This window comes from Schistocerca piceifrons, chromosome X (assembly GCF_021461385.2).
Source record: "Schistocerca piceifrons isolate TAMUIC-IGC-003096 chromosome X, iqSchPice1.1, whole genome shotgun sequence".
NCBI lineage: Eukaryota > Metazoa > Arthropoda > Insecta > Orthoptera > Acrididae > Schistocerca > Schistocerca piceifrons.
The window spans coordinates 215,638,658-215,658,992 of record NC_060149.1 but is presented as its reverse complement, the minus strand read 5'-3'; the positions used below and the strand labels follow the sequence as shown (position 1 = coordinate 215,658,992).

The following is a 20,335-nucleotide window of genomic DNA, read 5'->3' as shown; positions in this document are numbered from 1 at the left end:
CAGTTCCCTCTGAGCAGCCATAGCGTACGGATCTCCGTGCCGGCACGTTCACGGGAGCTCAGTCCGTCAGTTCACCTGATGATGGCGACATGTATGATCGCCGAAATATTGTGCTCGTTGGACACTATAGACCGGCAGCATACCCGTGGATATTTTGATTATTCTCTTTCATATTTTGCTGGTAGCAGCTGTTTGTTGGTCTGCCTCAGTAAAATGGGGCACACCGAGAAGAAATTCATGTGCACTTGGTTTATTTCCAATACAATTGGTTTTGTCTGTTTTTATATACCATAAAGATATATTTACTAATTCACGAAATCATTGCTCGAAAGTATTTTCTGTAGACTTGAGTTTTCTTTGCTGTCCTACAATCTTGATTTGCTGCTCACAAAGTTTAGGAAAATATATTGTAAGAAAGATAGTACATATCTAAATATTATTAAATCAAACTTGTCTTTATTTGCTGAGGCACTGCGGCAGACTTGGATATGCTTTCTCAAATATACACTAAATATGTGGTGTCTGTCCTTTCAGACATGTCTGAAATAATAGACACCATTTTGATCCTGGAGCCACTTTGAATCAAGTAACAGAAAGGAATTAATGATGTTAACTGCCAGTGGGCATTGGTTTAAATCAGTTGAAAATTTGTGCCAGACTGTGATTTGAACCCAGGTCTCCTGCTTACTAGGCATATGCACTGACCACTGTGCTATTCAAACCCAGTGATCACCGCAACTGCATGGACCAGACGAGCATGCCCCCCCAACAGACCCAAATTCTTAACTTATCCACACACTACTCATGCTTGCCCACTATCCTCATTACTCGTGATTTCGCCGATTCCCATTAGAGTCCATGTCAGGTGTGCATCCACACTAAAGTGATCATTGGCTGCCGCCTTAATTGGATGCGTGGTGTCTGTTCTTCAGACATGTAATGATCACTTTAGTGCATGCACACGACAAACGAACTTTTATGGGAATCGGCGAAATGCCATGAGTAATAAGAATAATGGGCAAGGGGCACCACATCAGAAGTGTGTGTATAAGTTGAGAATTTGGGTCTGTTGGGAGGCGTGCTAGGATAGTTCATGCAATTGCGATGACCACTGCGTCCGGATGACACAGGGGTAAGCACATCTGCCTAGTAAGCAGGAGACCTGGATTTGAATCCCAGTGCAGCACAAATTTTCAACCTTTCCCATTGATTCAAATCAATGCCGACAGGCAGCTAGTGTCATTAATTCCTTTATGTCTTTAAATATACACTAGTTAACATCACAGGCACGTAATGTTGTTTGTAGATTTGTTATGAGAGCCCTGCAGTAAACTTGCTAAGCTTAAAGCAGGAAAGTGCATTTTGTTATAGGTGCTTTATACCTTTCCCACAACGTATACGGAAAGTGGGCACAAGGTATAGAAGGCTTCCACACAGAGCTATAGACATCTAAAATAAAACATTCATCTAATATGAGAACCTGTGTATCTTGCTACGAGCTTTACTTTATTTCACAGTAGAATGTATTCACAGTCACCAAATATACGTCTCACAAATTTCCTATCAACATTTAACTTCTACCTTAACACTGGTTACTATCACGGTACTCTAAGGTAACCAGTTTTGAATACTGGTTGTGGAAGATGTCATGGTGCTATTAGAAATAAACAAATTACATGCTGGCACCAAATTTCCTCTATCATCATCATCAACAACAGTATTACAAAGCTGACATTCTACGTCTACGTGCTCTCATCACAGCCTTCTACACTAAATAGCTAGATCTAACAGACTCAACCACAAATGGCGGCAGTAAGCTCATGAAATGATGGTTATTATCAAACATTGACTATGTGAAGAGGGAACCACTCACCTTCAACATGATGGCTGCCTGCTAAGGTCTCTCCTTTGATGTCCCTGTGTCTCAACAGCATAGCATGCAGTCATGTCAATTGATGAGCATTTTTTCAAAACTCGATAAATATTGAAGGTAAATTTTTCAGGAAACACATTTTTTAAATATCACACGAAAGTACTAATTATAAAAAAAAAGATAAATTGAGATTTACACTGCTTTTATAGGCATGATTCTGATTGTGTGTTTGACTTTCATAAAATGTTCATTGTTTATTTCAGAATAGTGGGACAAAGTTTCTTCAAAAGTCAAAAGTTTCATTAATATACACATTTAAATTCATTTTTTTCTATTTCATTTTTATCTTTAACATTAATTACAAAGAAAGCTATTTTATAGTTCATTTAGCATAGAAACACAAAACGTACTTCATTATAAGATTTTATCACACTTTTTCATAAATGTTTGGTAAGCAGAAGTCCAAAATAGCAACAAACACTGTTGAAATGCAACAAAAAATACTGGCGACAACAGTACTAAAATGGAAATCCATCCACCACTTTCAACAGTGTCCTTATAAAACACTTCTGCTCCTTCAGTTATATTAAAATGCCTTATAAATTTAAGACATACTACTTCTTTTTTACTTTCCTCATTTCTTGGCTAAGGTTTCTGGATTTCTGTGCCTAAACCTCTACAGATTTTCCATTATAAATGTCCAATACTGACAACAATATGTTCTTCTTCGACTTTTCATAAGCCACAACTTGCTCAGCAGTTATTTTGAAAGGCATCTTAGATTGTAGGGCTTTTAGTGCACTGTGCTCAAAATCCTTTGATTCCCAGTATTTATTTAGTATCTTGACACTGCCATGTTGTTCCAGAACTTTATAGTATTCAGTTGGTGAAAGAATATCTTTCTTTTTCTGGTAGTCTTTATTCATCCTACCAAACACTTGGTCAGGATTATAGTCACGACCATGAGTTAGGAAATAATGTACCATCTTATTAAATTGTCTGCTTTCATCCATGAAGGCCATTAGTGAGCACATCATTACTGTATTTTTATTCTAACTGGTACAAGAGTGAGAAAATAAATGAATTTTATTTGGACCATTTTCTGGCTGGAATGCCTCAAAATTTCTGAGAAAATGCAATACAGCAGAGGCAACTTGTTTGCATCCTTTCGGTCTTGTTTCAAGCCAAGTATAAAAAGCAGTCTTTTCATTTGGTTGTGCTCGGTAATGAATCATGATACACACAAACTGTGCAGCTAAACCTGTGTAGAATAGAGTACATCACCTATGGAGAGCTTTGTTATTGGCTGCTCCTGTTGTACACCAATACAACATTAACTACATTTCAATTTTCCTCCTTCATTACTGCATAGTGAAATGTTGCAGCATATACAAATACTGTCTGGCCATCTTTTTCCATTGTGGTGTACTTCTTCAAAATAGTGTTCTTCCTTTTGTGTGGCCATCTTTTTCCATTGTGGTGTACTTCTTCAAAATAGTGTTCTTCCTTTTTGCTTCTTTCTTGAAGTTCCTTCTCCCTGACAAAGCTGGCTCAAATAGAGCAAAAATCAGGAGTTAATGTTGTTGTGAAAACCACTAATTTCATTCTGTTGTGGGTTGTGGTGGCAAGAGCTTGCCTACAAGTCACATTCTTTTTTCTCCATGCAGAAAAGCCTCTCTTATTATCATCGGCAATGATGTCCTACATTCTTATACTCCCTTCAAGTCTCTTAGAAGCAAAGCCCAGTTTACGTTTACCGGATTTTGCTTCAACTGTCCGAGAGCAGAGCAAATATTGTCTTTTGACAAAATTGTTTCGACCAGTCATGCATAGCAACACGCTTGATTTGCAATTACAAAAATCTAAATTTTGAACAATTGAGCATTTAACGACTTTTGGAGAAACACTCTTCAATTGTTCTGTACCTATTTCACTCTCAATAGTCCCTGTAACCACAATTTGCTTTCCATTATCTTCCCGTATCATACTGTGGCATTAAACTGACATATGTTACTAAAGACTCTCTTTCCTTGCTATTATAGTATGGCATCTAGGTGAGATTTGTTCATTCATCACTTTTGTCAGATCACACGACACATGGTAGCTCGTTGTCTCCTTCAGGTAAGCAATTTTATCCAACAAAACAAAACTCTCAGCAGTACCCTGAATTGTAAGCTGCAGTGCAGTGAATACTTCAGCTAAACTGCATAAATTCTTGTGTCGGTCCCATAGTACTAATATTTTCTGTCGAACTTCCTCATTTGCTACCTCCATTCCTGAACTGGCAGTAGTAAATGTGTAGCGTGATACCATATCATCCAGCACTGCCCCAAAATTGGAGTTTCCAGTTTTTCTAACTCCATGTCGATGCTTCTTTAGAACATTATACCCACCTGCAAAATATAGTTGAGAAAGTATAGTTTTAAATTTATTATGAAATAACACACACATGATCAATACATATGGTGAATTAATATCTGGCATGCATAATTAGTTGGTATTATGGGCCCGAGGACGGTTGTTGGTTGTCCTAACATGTGATATGTGTGTATCAATTATGGAAATCATGTGTAAGCACTGTTTCCATACATCTAGTGCAGCATGTCACAACATTAATTTGACATTTTCGCTGTGGTAGGTGAAACAGAGTACTTTTCAAAAGTGAAAGTGTGTGTCAAATTTGGGAAAATGACAAGTTAATGTTGTAACATGCTGCATTAGATGTATGGAAACAGTGATTTATCAAAAAAATGAGGGATACACTCATTTCCCTAACAGTTGGAATAGTGTAAAAGGTGTGCAATTGCCATGTACATCGGTAACATCATGCACTGATGAGTAGCTTGTATTCTTGTACTGAGGCTGCCCTTTTAGACGAGAACCTCTTAACACATGCGAACATATGTATCTTCTAAAATGTGACTCTTGGAGGGATGCGTACAATGATCCTTCCTGTGCCCCAGTGCCACTGGTTACAACTCCTTCACATGTATCCTGAACTCATGAGGTTCTGCCTCCTCCCCTACCCACTCTCACAATTTGCAGTGAAGATTGTAATTATATAGTAGCTGACAGTTCAGAGGGTGGACTGGCTGGGTTCTCTTCAGACTCGTCATACAATTGTGTGTGGTATTACTGCTATTGACCCACCCATTCACATTTATGATTGTTTGATGTATCAATACTGTAAGTTTTGGCACATTATGTGTTGAAGTTTAACTGCTTTATGTTCATATGTAGCATTAAGTTTGTGGATAGTTCCAGTGTTTTGCATAACTCTTAGCTACTGATGTTGAAGCAATGATGACTTTACAACTGCATTTGACGGAGCAAGGGTTTGCGTTTATGCTGATGGCCAACTACTGAGGTAATGAATTAATTGAATGTCCACGGAATCACATTTTACCTGGAAAAATCATGGAAATCTCAGGGAATTGTGTGTCTTTAACCTAGCATTGGAATTTGATTTTATTGAGTTTTATAAATCACAAATTTTAAAATACTTAATATTTCAAAGTATGTTAATAATGTGAATATTATTCCCCATAAATTACTGATGTTCAAAAATTCCAGTCAAACTATTGCATATGGATAGTATCTCTCAACTGAAGGAAAGAAAAGTCATTACCGGCGTGATGCCCCCCCCCCCCCCGCCCCCCTTCTTGTGGTCGTCCTCCTCCTCCTCCTCCTCCTCCTCCAAGACTGAGTAACGACCCTGATGTGGATGTCCCTATCAATTCATGTAACGTATCTGCATAAGTTTAAAGTATTTGTTTGGAGACTTAAATTTCCTGTCTGAGAAGATCAACTGCATTGTCTACATACTGCATAATTCTAGGAATCTAGAAGTAACCCCTATCATGTCATCTGACCTGTACACACAAAGCGCATAACACACATTGTGTTTGGTACATATTGGCATTCTTCTTTACAGAAGAAGCTTTCGTTAATGTAAGCAGTCAAATTTCAGAATAAAATGTAGTTTTAAAGGTGGCAGTTTTTTTTAGCTTGTTGATTTCTCTTATCATTAGGAGTCAGAGTTGTGGAGAATTGCCAAAATGATTATGCTTGTGACAGATGTCACCTCTTTACCGTACCATTTCTTCATGTTTGTATTCACAAAATTATAGCAAAAATCTACACCTTTTCTTGAATGAAGCGAATTATGTTTCAACACCAGTGAGTATTTTCCTCTCTCTTTGTACTTATGAAGACATTAAGCTTGTTTAACTATAATTTAAGTGGACACCACTCCATTCTGAATCTTGAAAGGTGAAGATACCTCATTCCCTTTAATTGAAATAAATACAGGGTGAAGCAAAAAGGTGTTAACTTTAAATGGCTGTTATCTTCTTTGTTTTTTCACAGTTTAAACTATGGTGTCTTGATATTCCATTGACTGAAGATAACCGCCTGGATGGAGGTTGTTCAGTCTCCGAGCATCATACAAAAAAAATTGAAGGCCTGGACTGGATGGGATGCACCATCACACCTGACAGTTGGTAGGACCTACAAGAAGTTTATAATGACTGGATCCATTCAATATTACAAGGGAAACAGTGGTAGAAAGTTATCTGTCTGAACTGAAGAGCATATCATCCTCATCCAGGGAGTGATGGTAGTCATCCCAACCAAATCCTCGTGCAGACTTTCTCTAGAGACTAACATATCTCAAAGGTCAATGGTTAGAATTTTGCACTGTGATTTAGGAATGAAGCCATACCACTTGCAGACTGTGCAACATCTCCCAAAAACTGGATTAGCAAGCATGTGTGAGTGATGCACATATTATCTTGGAAATAGTGCACACACTACCTGATATTGTGTTCATGTTTTCTAACAAAGCAACATTCCACTTCAGCTGTTGTGTGAGCAAGCACAAGTGTGTCATCTAGGTGACTGAGCAAGCCCTGGAAGTTCGAGAGTACATGCGAGAGCCCCTTAAGGTGAACATTTGGTGTGCAGTGATTGGGCCCTTCTTTTCTGAATAACAGACAATCAGGTGAGGTAATTACCTTGCCATGCTCAGCAAGGCAAGGAGGAGTACATGCCACTTGCCATTCTCCAGCAAGGTACTTTCAGCAAGACGGCGCCCCTGCGTATAACAGTTAGGTGTTTTGGGATTACCTGAATGACACGTTCGGTAAATGTTGGATTGGTGGAGGTGATCCTCTCCCAGATCCAGCACTTTTACCCAATCTGAAGCTATGCCAATTTTGGCTGATGGGTGTAGTCAAGGATCGTGTCTATGTTAGAAAACCTAGCAACTTGGACAACATAAAGCACTGTATCACTTAGGTCATTACTTCTATCCCTGCCCAAATGGTCCATTGGGCCTTACAATCAACAATGGACAGACACTATAAGTGCACTGAGCAGGATGGGTGCCAAATTGAAACCCTGTAACAAAAACTATACCTTGTAATTTCACATGATTAAACACCCATTTAATGTTAACGTGTTTTTACCTCATCTTGTACATGTTGATACAAATGTACTCTCTTACTATCAAAGACTTCTTAATATCACATTATGATTGTTCTGATTCTTAGGTAAATTGGTGTCAGTCTCAATTGGTGATACAATTGACGTTTGGAGTGTTTTCCTTGGGAGAAATATGATCACATTTCATGCCACAAACAGTTAAAAAATTAAATGTTGATTCTGGCAGATGTTTGCATACCCAAGATGACACTAACCAGCTCCCAGACTGGGAACTCATATTCACTGGCCAGCTAAACTAGTTTGGCATGTATATTGTAGCATGCACCTTCCTACTGAAACAGTTACCAAGATTTGCTGTAGGTGCTGAACAAGTATTTGTATCACTCATATCCAGCAACATAAATGAAGAATGATTTGGAAAGTAGTGTGTGGAAGGAGAGAACTGATGGTTTATAAATTTATCAGATGTGAACTAAGCTGTTTAATCATATGTGTTGACAATGGTGGAAGTCCATCGTGTTTCTTGTCAGAAACAACATTTGCAGACTCCAGAAAAATGGAACAAATGTGCCAGTGCCTTGAATGACTCCAATGGAAGGGAACTGCACTAGGATTCCAAAACTGGTTCTTAAAGTCGAAATGTGTTTGTCATTGTGCAGCTCATTAAGGAAACTATTTTGTTAGATACTCTAGTGTTAATATTTGGTCTAATTATGGACTGGATTTGCGATTTCCTGTCAGATAGGTCACAGTTCATAGTAATTGACGGAAAGTCATCGAGTAAAACAGAAGTGATTTCAGGCATTCCCTAAGGTAGCATTATAGGCCATTTGCTGTTCCTTCTCTATATAAACGATTTGGGAGACAATCTGAGCAGCCGTCTTTGGTTGTTTGCAGATGACGCTGTCATTTATCGACTAATAAACTCATCAGAAGATCAAAACAAACTGCAAAATGATTTAGAAAAAATATCTGAATGGTGCGAAAAGTGGCAGTTGACCCTAAACAACGAAAAGTGTGAGGTCATTCACATGAGTGCTAAAAGGAACTCATTTAACTTTGGTTACATGTTAAATCAGTCTAATATAAAAGCCGTAAATTCAACTAAATACCTAGGTATTACAATTGCGAACAACTTAAATTGGAAAGAACACACAGAAAATGTTGTGGGGAAGGCTAACCAAAGACTGTGTTTTATTGGCAGGACACTTAGAAAACGTAACAGACCTCCTAAGGAGACTGCCTACACTACGCTTGTCTGTCCTCTTTTAGAATACTGCTGTGCGGTGTGGGATCCTTACCAGATAGGACTGACAGTGTACATCAAAAAAGTTCAAAGAAATGCAGCACGTTTTCTATTATCATGAAATATGGGAGAGAGTTTCACAGAAATGATATGGGATTTGGGCTGGAAGTCACTAGAAGAAAGGCGTTTTTTGTTGCGACGGAATCTTCTCACGAAATTCCAATCACCAACTTTCTCCTCGAAATGTGAAAATATTTTGTCGATAACGACCTAAATAGGGCGGAACGATCACCACAATAAAATAAGGGAAATCAGAGCTCGTACGGAAAGATATACACTCCTGGAAATGGAAAAAAGAACACATTGACACCGGTGTGTCAGACCCACCATACTTGCTCCGGACACTGCGAGAGGGCTGTACAAGCAATGATCACACGCACGGCACAGCGGACACACCAGGAACCGCGGTGTTGGCCGTCGAATGGCGCTAGCTGCGCAGCATTTGTGCACCGCCGCCGTCAGTGTCAGCCAGTTTGCCGTGGCATACGGAGCTCCATCGCAGTCTTTAACACTGGTAGCATGCCGCGACAGCGTGGACGTGAACCGTATGTGCAGTTGACGGACTTTGAGCGAGGGCGTATAGTGGGCATGCGGGAGGCCGGGTGGACATACCGCCGAATTGCTCAACACGTGGGGCGTGAGGTCTCCACAGTACATCGATGTTGTCGCCAGTGGTCGGCGGAAGGTGCACGTGCCCGTCGACCTGGGACCGGACCGCAGCGACGCACGGATGCACGCCAAGACCGTAGGATCCTACGCAGTGCCGTAGGGGACCGCACCGCCACTTCCCAGCAAATTAGGGACACTGTTGCTCCTGGGGTATCGGCGAGGACCATTCGCAACCGTCTCCATGAAGCTGGGCTACGGTCGCGCACACCGTTAGGCCGTCTTCCGCTCACGCCCCAACATCGTGCAGCCCGCCTCCAGTGGTGTCGCGACAGGCGTGAATGGAGGGACGAATGGAGACGTGTCGTCTTCAGCGATGAAAGTCGCTTCTGCCTTGGTGCCAATGATGGTCGTATGCGTGTTTGGCGCCGTGCAGGTGAGCGCCACAATCAGGACTGCATACGACCGAGGCACACAGGGCCAACACCCAGCATCATGGTGTGGGGAGCGATCTCCTACACTGGCCGTACACCACTGGTGATCGTCGAGGGGACACTGAATAGTGCACGGTACATCCAAACCGTCATCGAACCCATCGTTCTACCATTCCTAGACCGGCAAGGAAACTTGCTGTTCCAACAGGACAATGCACGTCCGCATGTATCCCGTGCCACCCAACGTGCTCTAGAAGGTGTAAGTCAACTAGCCTGGCCAGCAAGATCTCCGGATCTGTCCCCCATTGAGCATGTTTGGGACTGGATGAAGCGTCGTCTCACGCGGTCTGCACGTCCAGCACGAACGCTGGTCCAACTGAGGGGCCAGGTGGAAATGGCATGGCAAGCCGTTCCACAGGACTACATCCAGCATCTCTACGATCGTCTCCATGGGAGAATAGCAGCCTGCATTGCTGCGAAAGGTGGATATACACTGTACTAGTGCCGACATTGTGCATGCTCTGTTGCCTGTGTCTATGTGCCTGTGGTTCTGTCAGTGTGATCATGTGATGTATCTGACCCCAGGAATGTGTCAATAAAGTTTCCCCTTCCTGGGACAATGATTTCACGGTGTTCTTATTTCAATTTCCAGGAGTGTAGGTGTTCATTCTTTCCGTGCGCTATACAAGATTAGAATAATAGAGAATTGTGAAGGCGGTTCGATGAACCCTCTGCCAGGCACTTAAATGTGATTTGCAGAGTATCCATGTAGATGTAGATTGTCACATTTTCTTAACAACATCCAGTATTGCAATGAATAGATATGACACGAAGGTCCACAGCCAATAACTGGGTGAAAATTTAGAACAAAATTGCCTCATAAACTTATTAAACAAAATTTTGACAGTGTCATCAGAGAAACAGGATGGCACCATAAATTCTACAGAAATTATTGCTGCAAAGAGAGAAAATACATAAATTACTGAGTAACTGAAGGCAATATAATTAATAACTGCAAGTTATATTTACAGTATTATTTCAGAAGTTGACCATGTTGACTGAAATACCCTCTTTCAAATACTGAAGGTGGCAGGGGTAAAATACGGGGAGCGAAAGGTATTTTCAATTTGTACAGAAACCAGATGGCAGTTATAAGAGTCAAGGGACATGAAAGGGAAGCAGTGGTTGGGAAGGGAGTGAGACAGGATTGTAGCCTCTCCCCGATGTTATTCAATCTGTATATTGAGCAAGCAGTAAAGGAAACAAAAATAAAATTCGGAGTAGCTATTAAAATCCACGGAGAAGAAATAAAAACTTTGAGGTTCGCTGATGACATTGTAATTCTGTCAGAGACAGCGAAGGACTTGGAAGAGCAGTTGAACAGAATGGACAGTGTCTTAAATAAGATGAACATCAACAAAAGCAAAACGAGGATAATGGAATGTAGTCGAATTAAGTCGGGTGATGCTGAGGGAATTAGATTAGGAAATGAGACACTTAAAGTAGTAAAGGAGTTTTGCTATCTGGGGAGCAAAATAACTGATGATGGTCAAAGTAGAAAGGATATAAAATATAGACTGGCAACGGCAAGGAAAGCATTTCTGAAGAAGAGAAATTTATTAACATCGAGTATAGATTTAAGTGTCAGGAAGTCTTTTCTGAAAGTATTTGTATGGAGTGTAGCCATGTACGGAAGTGAAACATGGATGATAAATAGTTTGGACAAGAAGAGAATAGAAGCTTTCGAAATGTGGTGCTACAGAAGAATGCTGAAGATTAGAAGGGTAGATCACATAACTAATGAGGAGGTATTGAATAGGATTGGGGAGAAGAGAAGTTTGTGGCACAACTTGACAAGAAGAAGGGACCGGTTGGTAGGACATGTTCTGAGGCATCAAGGGATCACCAGTTTGGTATTGGAGGGCAGTGTGAAGGGTAAAAATCATAGAGGGAGACCAAGAGATGAATACATTAAGCAGATTCAGAAGGATGTAGGTTGCAGTAGGTACTGGGAGATGAAGAAGCTTGCACAGAATAGAGTAGCATGGAGAGCTGCATCAAACCAGTCACAGGACTGAAGACCACAACAACAACTACAACAACAACAAACAGTATGCAGATGGTACCTAAGTATGAAAAATGTTGTATTACCTTCATAAGCACATAGGTATAATACTGCTCGAGCCATTAGATTTAAGGCATGGATTTCGTGAACTTCTTTTGAAGCGGACTTCCATCTAATCCCTGTCTCTTGAGCTGCAAGTCTCAAGAAAGGTTTCTGCAAGACAACATGAAATTTGGAAGGAAATTCTTGAATGCACTGTTTTAAAGTACTGCTCATTGGAAAAAAATTAATTTTCTCTTGCTTTGTACTTTGTACACTAGGTCTTTTGAAGTTGTCGGTCAGAGCCAAGTTTGGTCGGTGATATATATCTTCTCTTTGTGAAGAGGTTGTTGCTGACATCTTATGATAACAACATGGAACAATTATCAAACGTCTGATTGTAGGGACCATTGCAAATATCTTTGCTGCATTTGCACTGAGGTCAGCACATGCATGAAGCCCAATCAAACAGACAGAGTCCTGAGCCTCTCTTTTTATAGTTCTTCCACTATCTGGTTTATTGGATACCTTTGCTGGGTTATCAGCACATAGTGAGGTCACATTACTTTCAGTTTCTTGTGAATAAACTTTTCCATCATTTGCGGTATTTACATTGATGTGTCCCATGTTGTCATATTTGGTCTTATCCTTTGAGGGACCACGGTTCGTTTCACAACAATGATCAGTTGTTCTCGATTCTGTGATTTTAATTAATCCTTTACTTCCACTCTGTCCTTTAGAAATAATTCCCATTTTGCTGTTTTCACTAGAATGTTTGTTTTTCTTGGCAGATTTCAGATTATATATGATATTACCCCCAGGCCAGTCAGAATGACACTTGTGCAAACAATCAGGGGGCATCTTATCTTCAATTATTTGTGCAATGTTCCCTTCAGTATCTGAATTTATTTCAACTGTGGTGTAAACTACTTGTGCAGCTGAGCAAATTTTTGTTTGACGTTTGGCAGCTGCCTCAACCAGTTCAGGCCTAGCTTCTAAACCCAGCACAGTGTATCCATATTTTGCATGAAGTAACTGGCCAACATATCCCTGCAAAGAAACAAAAAAGTTCATGAGAAGTATTTTGAAGCTGCATATCAGTGCATTTTTGAGCTCAGTGTCAGTGTTCAGTCGCGCGCGCGCGCACACACACACACACTCACTCACTCTCCCTCTCTCTCTCTACATACTGCTGGAGAGTGCATACTGTGTAGGAATGCATACTGTGTAGGATAAGAAATAAATTATTGAACTTGCACCGTCTGAAACAGTTTTTGAACAATGTCATGCATCAAGAAATACCTGCTACTTCACTCACAAACAGATGAATCATCAAATGTAAGCTGATGTGCACAGTTATTTACTGTGTAGGTTCTGCCACAAAAACTCTGAAGTTATAATACATACAATCTTTTCAACGTGAAGAAAAACCCAAATAAATGTCATGATCATCATAAACGAAAACACCGCTGACAGCTGGTTAAATGTGGTTTTAATCTACTAAACTTCGTCTCACAGCTTACAGCTGCATCTTCAGGTGCAACAAAAATTAATACATTAATCCATCACAGGTCAACCCAATGTTTTTAGTCAAGGTATTGTCACTCTGAGAATATTGTCAGTATTTTAAAAATAGATGAACAAAAGATAGTTGAGAAAGTGATCCATGGAATATACTCTAATAATGTTGCTGGGTAGATCGAACTGATATACTGGACATTCATTGTTACTTCACACAAATGTGAACAGTAAAATAATGTCTCTGTGAAATACGTTTCAAAATATCTAGTGTCAGAAATGCAAAGTAAATAGAAAAGCAGTCAAATATTTACAGCATTATGCAGCAATTGGTGGTCTGGATTACGGAGCTGTTCATATGTAATAGATGACGAGATGTCATGCGTGCATAAGAATGTTGCTACCACATTTATGATGCTGCTGTGGTTGGTATCAAAACCAAACTTTGTTACCAGCTGAGTTATCCACTACACTTCAGCAGGGCCACCATAAGAAATTTGGTATCTAACAACATAAAGATCAAGACTTGCAGTAGATTGGGGTAGAATTCGAATCTGTATTAACGAAATAATCCATTGTGTGGATTTTTACTCTGCCTTTACAATATAGTCGAGGAAGGAAGATTACAACCTCAGTCTTCTTGTACATAATGTGATACGCCATGCTAAGGCAATACTCAGCTACTGCAGGAAGAATTGCCCCATGCATGTATGAAGCTGGCAATTGTTGTAAAGATCTTAGACTGTATGACACATCTGAATTATGAGTCCAATTGCATCTACAAAATTCAACATCTCCTTAGCAGAAGCAGTAGTCCTCTAAGCATTGAGAGAAGAGTAGGTATTGTCATTTTAAACACTGACAAAACATTATTATTTCAAATATAGTGTCAAGATTACATATTATCTGGTGGTTGTGCAATAAACAGATTAAATAATGGCAGAAATGGTATGATTCAGAGAAGATGCTTAGTTCCTGACAATGTTACTAAGGGTTTGTGCAAGTTCGTTCCTGTACAATATCCATGGCCTCTAAAAGTTTCACAAAGATAAAAAACAAAGAGTTTCAATTCACCTTATTTTGAGTGTGATGGTTCAAATCCCTATCTGGCCATCCAGGTTTTGGTCTTGCAGGACTTTGCTAAATTGATCCAGGCAAATACTGGAATGGTTTCTCTAACATGTTGACTGCCACATGCTTAGTGACAGATATTACACTGCCAGGCGAGGCACACATTGTTCAGCATTAAGGCTCTGCTGTGGCCGGCAGTGGCCACTTGGCCGTCTGTGTGTTAAAAAGTGTATGGCCAATTTCCTTCCCATCCTTTCAAAATCTGAGCTTGTGTACTCTGTCTTTAATGAGTGCACTGTCAATGGGATGTTAAACTCTTAATTTTCTTTCCTTCCTATTTTTAGCAACATTAATGTGTTGATTCACAGTTCAGCCAAATGTTTTACGTTATTACTCGGTCCTCTAGTGGGAAACTGCAACCACATATTCGTATTTTACAGACAAACTAAAGAAGATGTAACTACAACTGTCACAACTTTTATTTAGTTTTAATGAAGTTTCTTTATTTACATGCTGTTCATGGCTCACTGGTAGAAACTTTGGGTTGGGTATTGTGGTATTACTTACAAATCTGCTTATTTCAACAAATCTTTTATTTAATGACCAGTACTTGCAAGGATGACCCCATTTGCAATGCGGTCTAATGTAGTAGTGACACTATATTCAGCATCTAATAGCTCCATCCAGATATTCAGTTTAAGACAGAAGAAGCTGGCACATTCCTTTTATTGGTGTGTTGTTATGAAGAAAAGACAATGAAATGCTGGGACAAAACATCTACTGCAGGCCTACTCAAACTGGTCTATATTTGCAGATTACAAGTTGTAGCCGGTATAATGTGTTGATATACTGTGCACTCTGTCCGCATTGTTTCCAATTCTAACAGCCTGCATATTCACAAAACCAAATTCAGCACACATTGGAAGCAAACAGTTTCCAGTCTATAGTACATCATGAAGAAATACAGTACTCGACAACATGGCCATCTTCATGTACTTTGGAGGTAATTCTTAAATTACCAGAGGAATACATTACAAACATAACATTAAATAAGTAAGTCACCCCCTCAGAAAAACAGAAAAACTTCTTGCGTTCTCTTAGAGATAGTCCCAACTTACAGAAATGATTCCCAAGGTGGAATATAATATTCATCAGATGTGTTGCACAATACAAAACCATGTCAATGAACAACTTTGTTCATGTCTATGCAGAAAACCCCCCATGAACCATGGACCTTGCCGTTGGTGGGGAGGCTTGCGCGCCACAGCGATTCAGATGGCTGTACCGTAGGTGCAACCACAACGGAGGGGTATCTGTTGAGAGGCCAGACAAACGTGGTTCCTGAAGGGGGCCAGCAGCCTTTTCAGTAGTTGCAGGGGCAACAGTCTGGATGATTGACTGATCTGGCCTTGTAACACTAACCAAAACGGCCTTGCTGTGCTGGTACTGCAAACGGCTGAAAGCAAGCCGAAATTTTTCCCGAGGGCATGCAGCTTTACTCTATGGTTAAATGATGATGGCGTCCTCTTGGGTAAAATATTCCGGAGGTAAAATAGTCCCCCATTTGGATCTCCGGGCAGTGAATGCTAAGGAGGACGTCGTTATCAGGAGAAAGAAAACTGGCGTTCTACAGATCGGAGCGTGGAACGTCAGATCCCTTAATCAGGCAGGTAGGTTAGAAAATTTAAAAAGGGAAATAGATAGGTTAAAGTTAGATATAGTGGGAATAGTGAAGTTTGGTGGCAGGAGGAATAACACTTTTGGTCAGGTGAATACAGGGTTATAAATACAAAATCAAATAGGGGTAATGCAAGAGTAGGTTTAATAATGAATAAAAAAACAGGATTACGGGTAAGCTACTACAAACAGCATAGTGAATGCATCATTGTGGCCAAGATAGACATGAAGCCCATGCCTACTACAGTAGTACAAGTTTATATGCCAACTAGCTCTCCAAATGATGAAGGAATTGGTGAAATGTATGATGAGATAAAAGAAATTATTCAGGTAGTGAAGGGAGACGAAAATTTAATAGTCATGGGTGACTGGAATTCAATAGTAGGAAAAGGCAGAGAAGGAAATGTAGTAGGTGAATATAGATTCGGGGGAAGAAATGAAAGAGGAAGCCGCATGGTAGAATTTTGCACAGAGCATAACTTAATCATAGCTAACACTTAATCAAAAAAGAAGTTTGTATACATGGAAGAAGCCTGGAGATACTAGAAGGTATCAGATACATTATATAATGGTAAGACAGTGATTTACGAACCAAATTTTAAATTGTAAGACATTTCCAGGGGCAGATGTGGACTCTGACCACAATCTATTGGTTATGAACCGTAGATTAAAACTGAAGAAACTGCAAAAAGGTGGGAATTAAAGGAGATGGGACCTGGATAAACTGAAAGAACCAGAGGTTGTACAGAGTTTCAGGGAGAGCATAAGGGAACAATTGACAGGAATGGGGGGAAAGAAATACAGTAGAAGAAGAATGGGTAGCTTTGAGGGATGAAGTAGTGAAGGCAGCAGAGGATCGAGTAGGTAAAAAGATGAGGGATAGTACAAATTCTTGGGTAACAGAAGAAATATCGAATTTAATTGATGAAAGGAGACAATACAAAAATGCAGTAAATGAAGCAGGCAAAAAGGGCTACAAACGTCTCAAAAATGAGATCAACAGGAAGTGCAAAATGGCTAAGCAGGGATGGCTAGAGGACAAATGTAAAGATGTAGAGGCATATATCACTAGGGGTAAGATAGATACTACCTACAGGAAAATTAAAGAGACCTTTGGAGAAAAGAGAACCATGTACATGAATATCAAGAGCTCAGATGGAAACCCAGTTCTAAGCAAAGAAGGGAAAGCAGAAAGGTGGAAGGAGTATATAGAGGGTCTATACAAGGGACAAGATTATGGAAACGGAAGAGGATGTGGCTGAAGATGAAATGGGAGATACAATACTGCGTGAAGAGTTTGACAGAGCACTGAAAGACCTGAGTCGAAACAAGGCCCCGGGAGTAGACAACATTCCATTGGAACTATTGATGGCCTTGGGAGAGCTAGTCCTGACAAAACTCTACCATCTGGTGAGCAAGATGTATGAGACAGGCGAAATACCCTCAGACTTCAAGAAGAATATAATCATTCCAATCCCAAAGAAAGCAGGTGCTGACAGATGTGAAAATTACCGAACTATCAGTTTAATAAGTCACAGCTGCAAAATACTAACGCGAAGTCTTTACAGATGAGTGGAAAAACTGGTAGAAGTCGACCTCGGGGAAGATCAGTTTGGATTCCGTAGAAATGTTGGAACACGTAAGGCAATACTGACACTACGACTTATCTTAGAAAATAGATTAAGGAAAGGCAAACCTATGTTTCTAGCATTTGTAGACTTAGAGTAAGGTTTTGACAATGTTGACTGGAATACTCTCTTTCAAATTCTAAAGGTGGCAGGGGTAAAATACAGGGAGCGAAAGGCTATTTACAATTTGTACAGAAACCAGATGGCAGTTATAAGAGGCGAGGGGCATGAAAGGGAAGCAGCGGTTGGGAAAGGAGTGAGACAGGGTTGTAGCCTCTCCCCGATGTTATTCAATCTGTATATTGAGCAAGCAGTAAAGGAAACAAAAGAAAAGTCCAGAGTAGGTATTAAAATCCATGGAGAAGAAATAAAAACTTTGAGGTTCGCCGATGACATTGTAATTCTGTCAGAGACAGCAAAGGACTAGGAAGAGCAGTTGAACGGAGTGGACAGTTTTCGAAATGTGGTGCTACAGAAGAATGCTGAAGATTAGAAGGGTAGATCACATAACTAATGAGGAGGTATTGAATAGGATTGGGGAGAAGAGAAGTTTGTGGCACAACTTGACTAGAAGAAGGGATCGGTTGGTAGGACATGTTCTGAGGCATCAAGGGATCACCAATTTGGTACTGGAGGGCAGTGTGGAGGGTAAAATCATAGAGGGAGACCAAGAGATGAATACATTAAGCAGATTCAGAAGAATGTAGGTTGCAGTAGGTACTGGGAGATGAAGAAGCTTGCACAGAATAGAGTAGCATGGAGAGCTGCATCAAAACAGTCACAGGACTGAAGACCACAACAACAACAACAACAACAACAACAACAACATCCTAATCAATGTGGCACCTCACTTGGTCCCATTAAAACTGGAAGGGTGAGGACACGAATTGTAGTCCAAAAGCAATCAGCGACAACTACAGCTCTAACAGTGAGAGTTGAAAGACTTTTGTTTAAGGTAAGTACCACATCATTAAATATATGGGACAAGTAGGTCTTAGAGGTCAGACTGTAATTAAAATCTATTTTATGAACATCAAGGGTTCTGAATCAGCACAAAACATAAAGCAATAGCAGCAGGCATGCATTGTTGAAAATTCTGTAAAACATAGTCATACAGAAAATAATGTTTTCATTCCTAACTTTGAGATACAGTAACTGTACATCATCTCCAAATATTGTCACATTTGCAACGAGTTAAAAGTTAGTGTTCCAGCAGAAATGCTTAGCATTTAATTGATACTGCTTTAGGAAAAGACTGATTATATTATTTGTAATTACCATTCCAGATCCAAAATCAACGATTCTTCTAATGCCACCTGATTGACACTCGTCATGAATAACTTGAGCCAAATGACATATTTCATGGAGCTTTTTCTCAGATAAACGATGGCATATAATAGAAGGAATGCAATATAACTCTTCCTTTAAAATGTATGTTTTAACCACCGACTTCAGTTTTTGGCACATTTTGCAGAAATATTTTAGTGAATCTGGCCAGTCATCCTGCCAAGAGATAAGTCGCACAAATAAGTTTTCCCATGCTTTTATAACATTTTATCCTACTAAGAAAAAGATATTCTCAAAACACTTGCATAAGCTTGAATGACAAAGAATAACATTTACTAACCTTAATATAACCTGTAGGGAGCTGATTTAATTCTTCATTTGAAAGAGTTAAAAGTGCTTCACACCATGCAGAGGGTATTTTGTTCAGAATATCATTAATCAAAATTTCTGTTACTGGACATGAATAAAGCCAGTCATATACCTTCAGGAAGGCAAGTGCCTCCCGAAAGTATGCTTCGAAAGTGACATAATTTTCAGGTAACATTCTGAAAAATAAAAAAATCCTGAAGCTAAGATGTACAGTTAATTTAAACTAACATTTTTTGTGGTATAAAAACTAGTTTCTTAAGTGCTCCAACACAAAACTACTACAGAAATATAATTCCTTTTTGAATACTATTCCGAACAGATTACAGATCTGTCAAGTTAGTTTTTGATTACTGTCAACCTGAAATTGTGGAACAGTTAGCTTATGTCTGGGCTTTCAGACTCAAAGTAGCAATAGTCTGGATGGAATAGAGGATGTATATAAGGCTACATAGGAGGAACATTTGAAAATACATATCATTATCAAATAATCATCATTGTTGATTTGCAACTCACATGTGTGAGGCATGAGAATCTGCTATCTTACTGACATTAATATTATTAAGAATATTACAGCATCAGACCTTATCTCACAATTTGTGTTCTCAATGTTTCTAGCAGCAATGATTCCTTGGTCTTTTCCTTTCATTTTTCTGTACAAGCTTTTTTTGATGTCCCACTATTCTTTGTTCTTGTATGCCCACACCAGTGAGGTTTATAATTGTAATTATTCAAGCTTCCTTGGAATATGGTCACATCTTGAGGTGTCAGGTGTTCTGCTGGATATTAGTGCTGTCCATGCACAATATTTTGACAATGTAAATCGTCTTCATCAGGTGCTACTTGAGACTGGTAGTTGAGAGGAACAGATCCATTATTTATGCCTACTGCCTCCTCTCCCTGTGGTCAGTTCTAGGGATTCAGTCTGTGGCTGAATCCCACTATGAGCATTCTGAACCATTCCGTCTTTGGTCCACTGCACCAGGGCACAATCTGGTGTTCCATTTTCAGTCTGGAGCA

At 39.8% G+C, this 20,335-nt stretch overlaps 1 protein-coding gene across 1 annotated transcript in view; it reads right to left on the bottom strand.

Annotated features, from left to right (window-relative positions):
* Positions 1-2,166: 2,166 nt before the first annotated feature.
* LOC124721165 (presequence protease, mitochondrial) overlaps positions 2,167-20,335 on the bottom strand; it is a 98,490-nt gene continuing 80,321 nt past the window's right edge. Inside the window, exons 3-6 of the mRNA XM_047246002.1 lie at positions 19,290-19,494; positions 18,941-19,165; positions 11,816-12,818; positions 2,167-4,266 (exon numbers count right to left, since the gene is read on the bottom strand). Coding sequence (XP_047101958.1) covers positions 3,887-4,266; positions 11,816-12,818; positions 18,941-19,165; positions 19,290-19,493 — 1,812 coding nt within the window. The 5' untranslated portion in view covers position 19,494 and the 3' untranslated portion in view covers positions 2,167-3,886. The remainder of the gene's footprint in view (positions 4,267-11,815; positions 12,819-18,940; positions 19,166-19,289; positions 19,495-20,335) is intronic.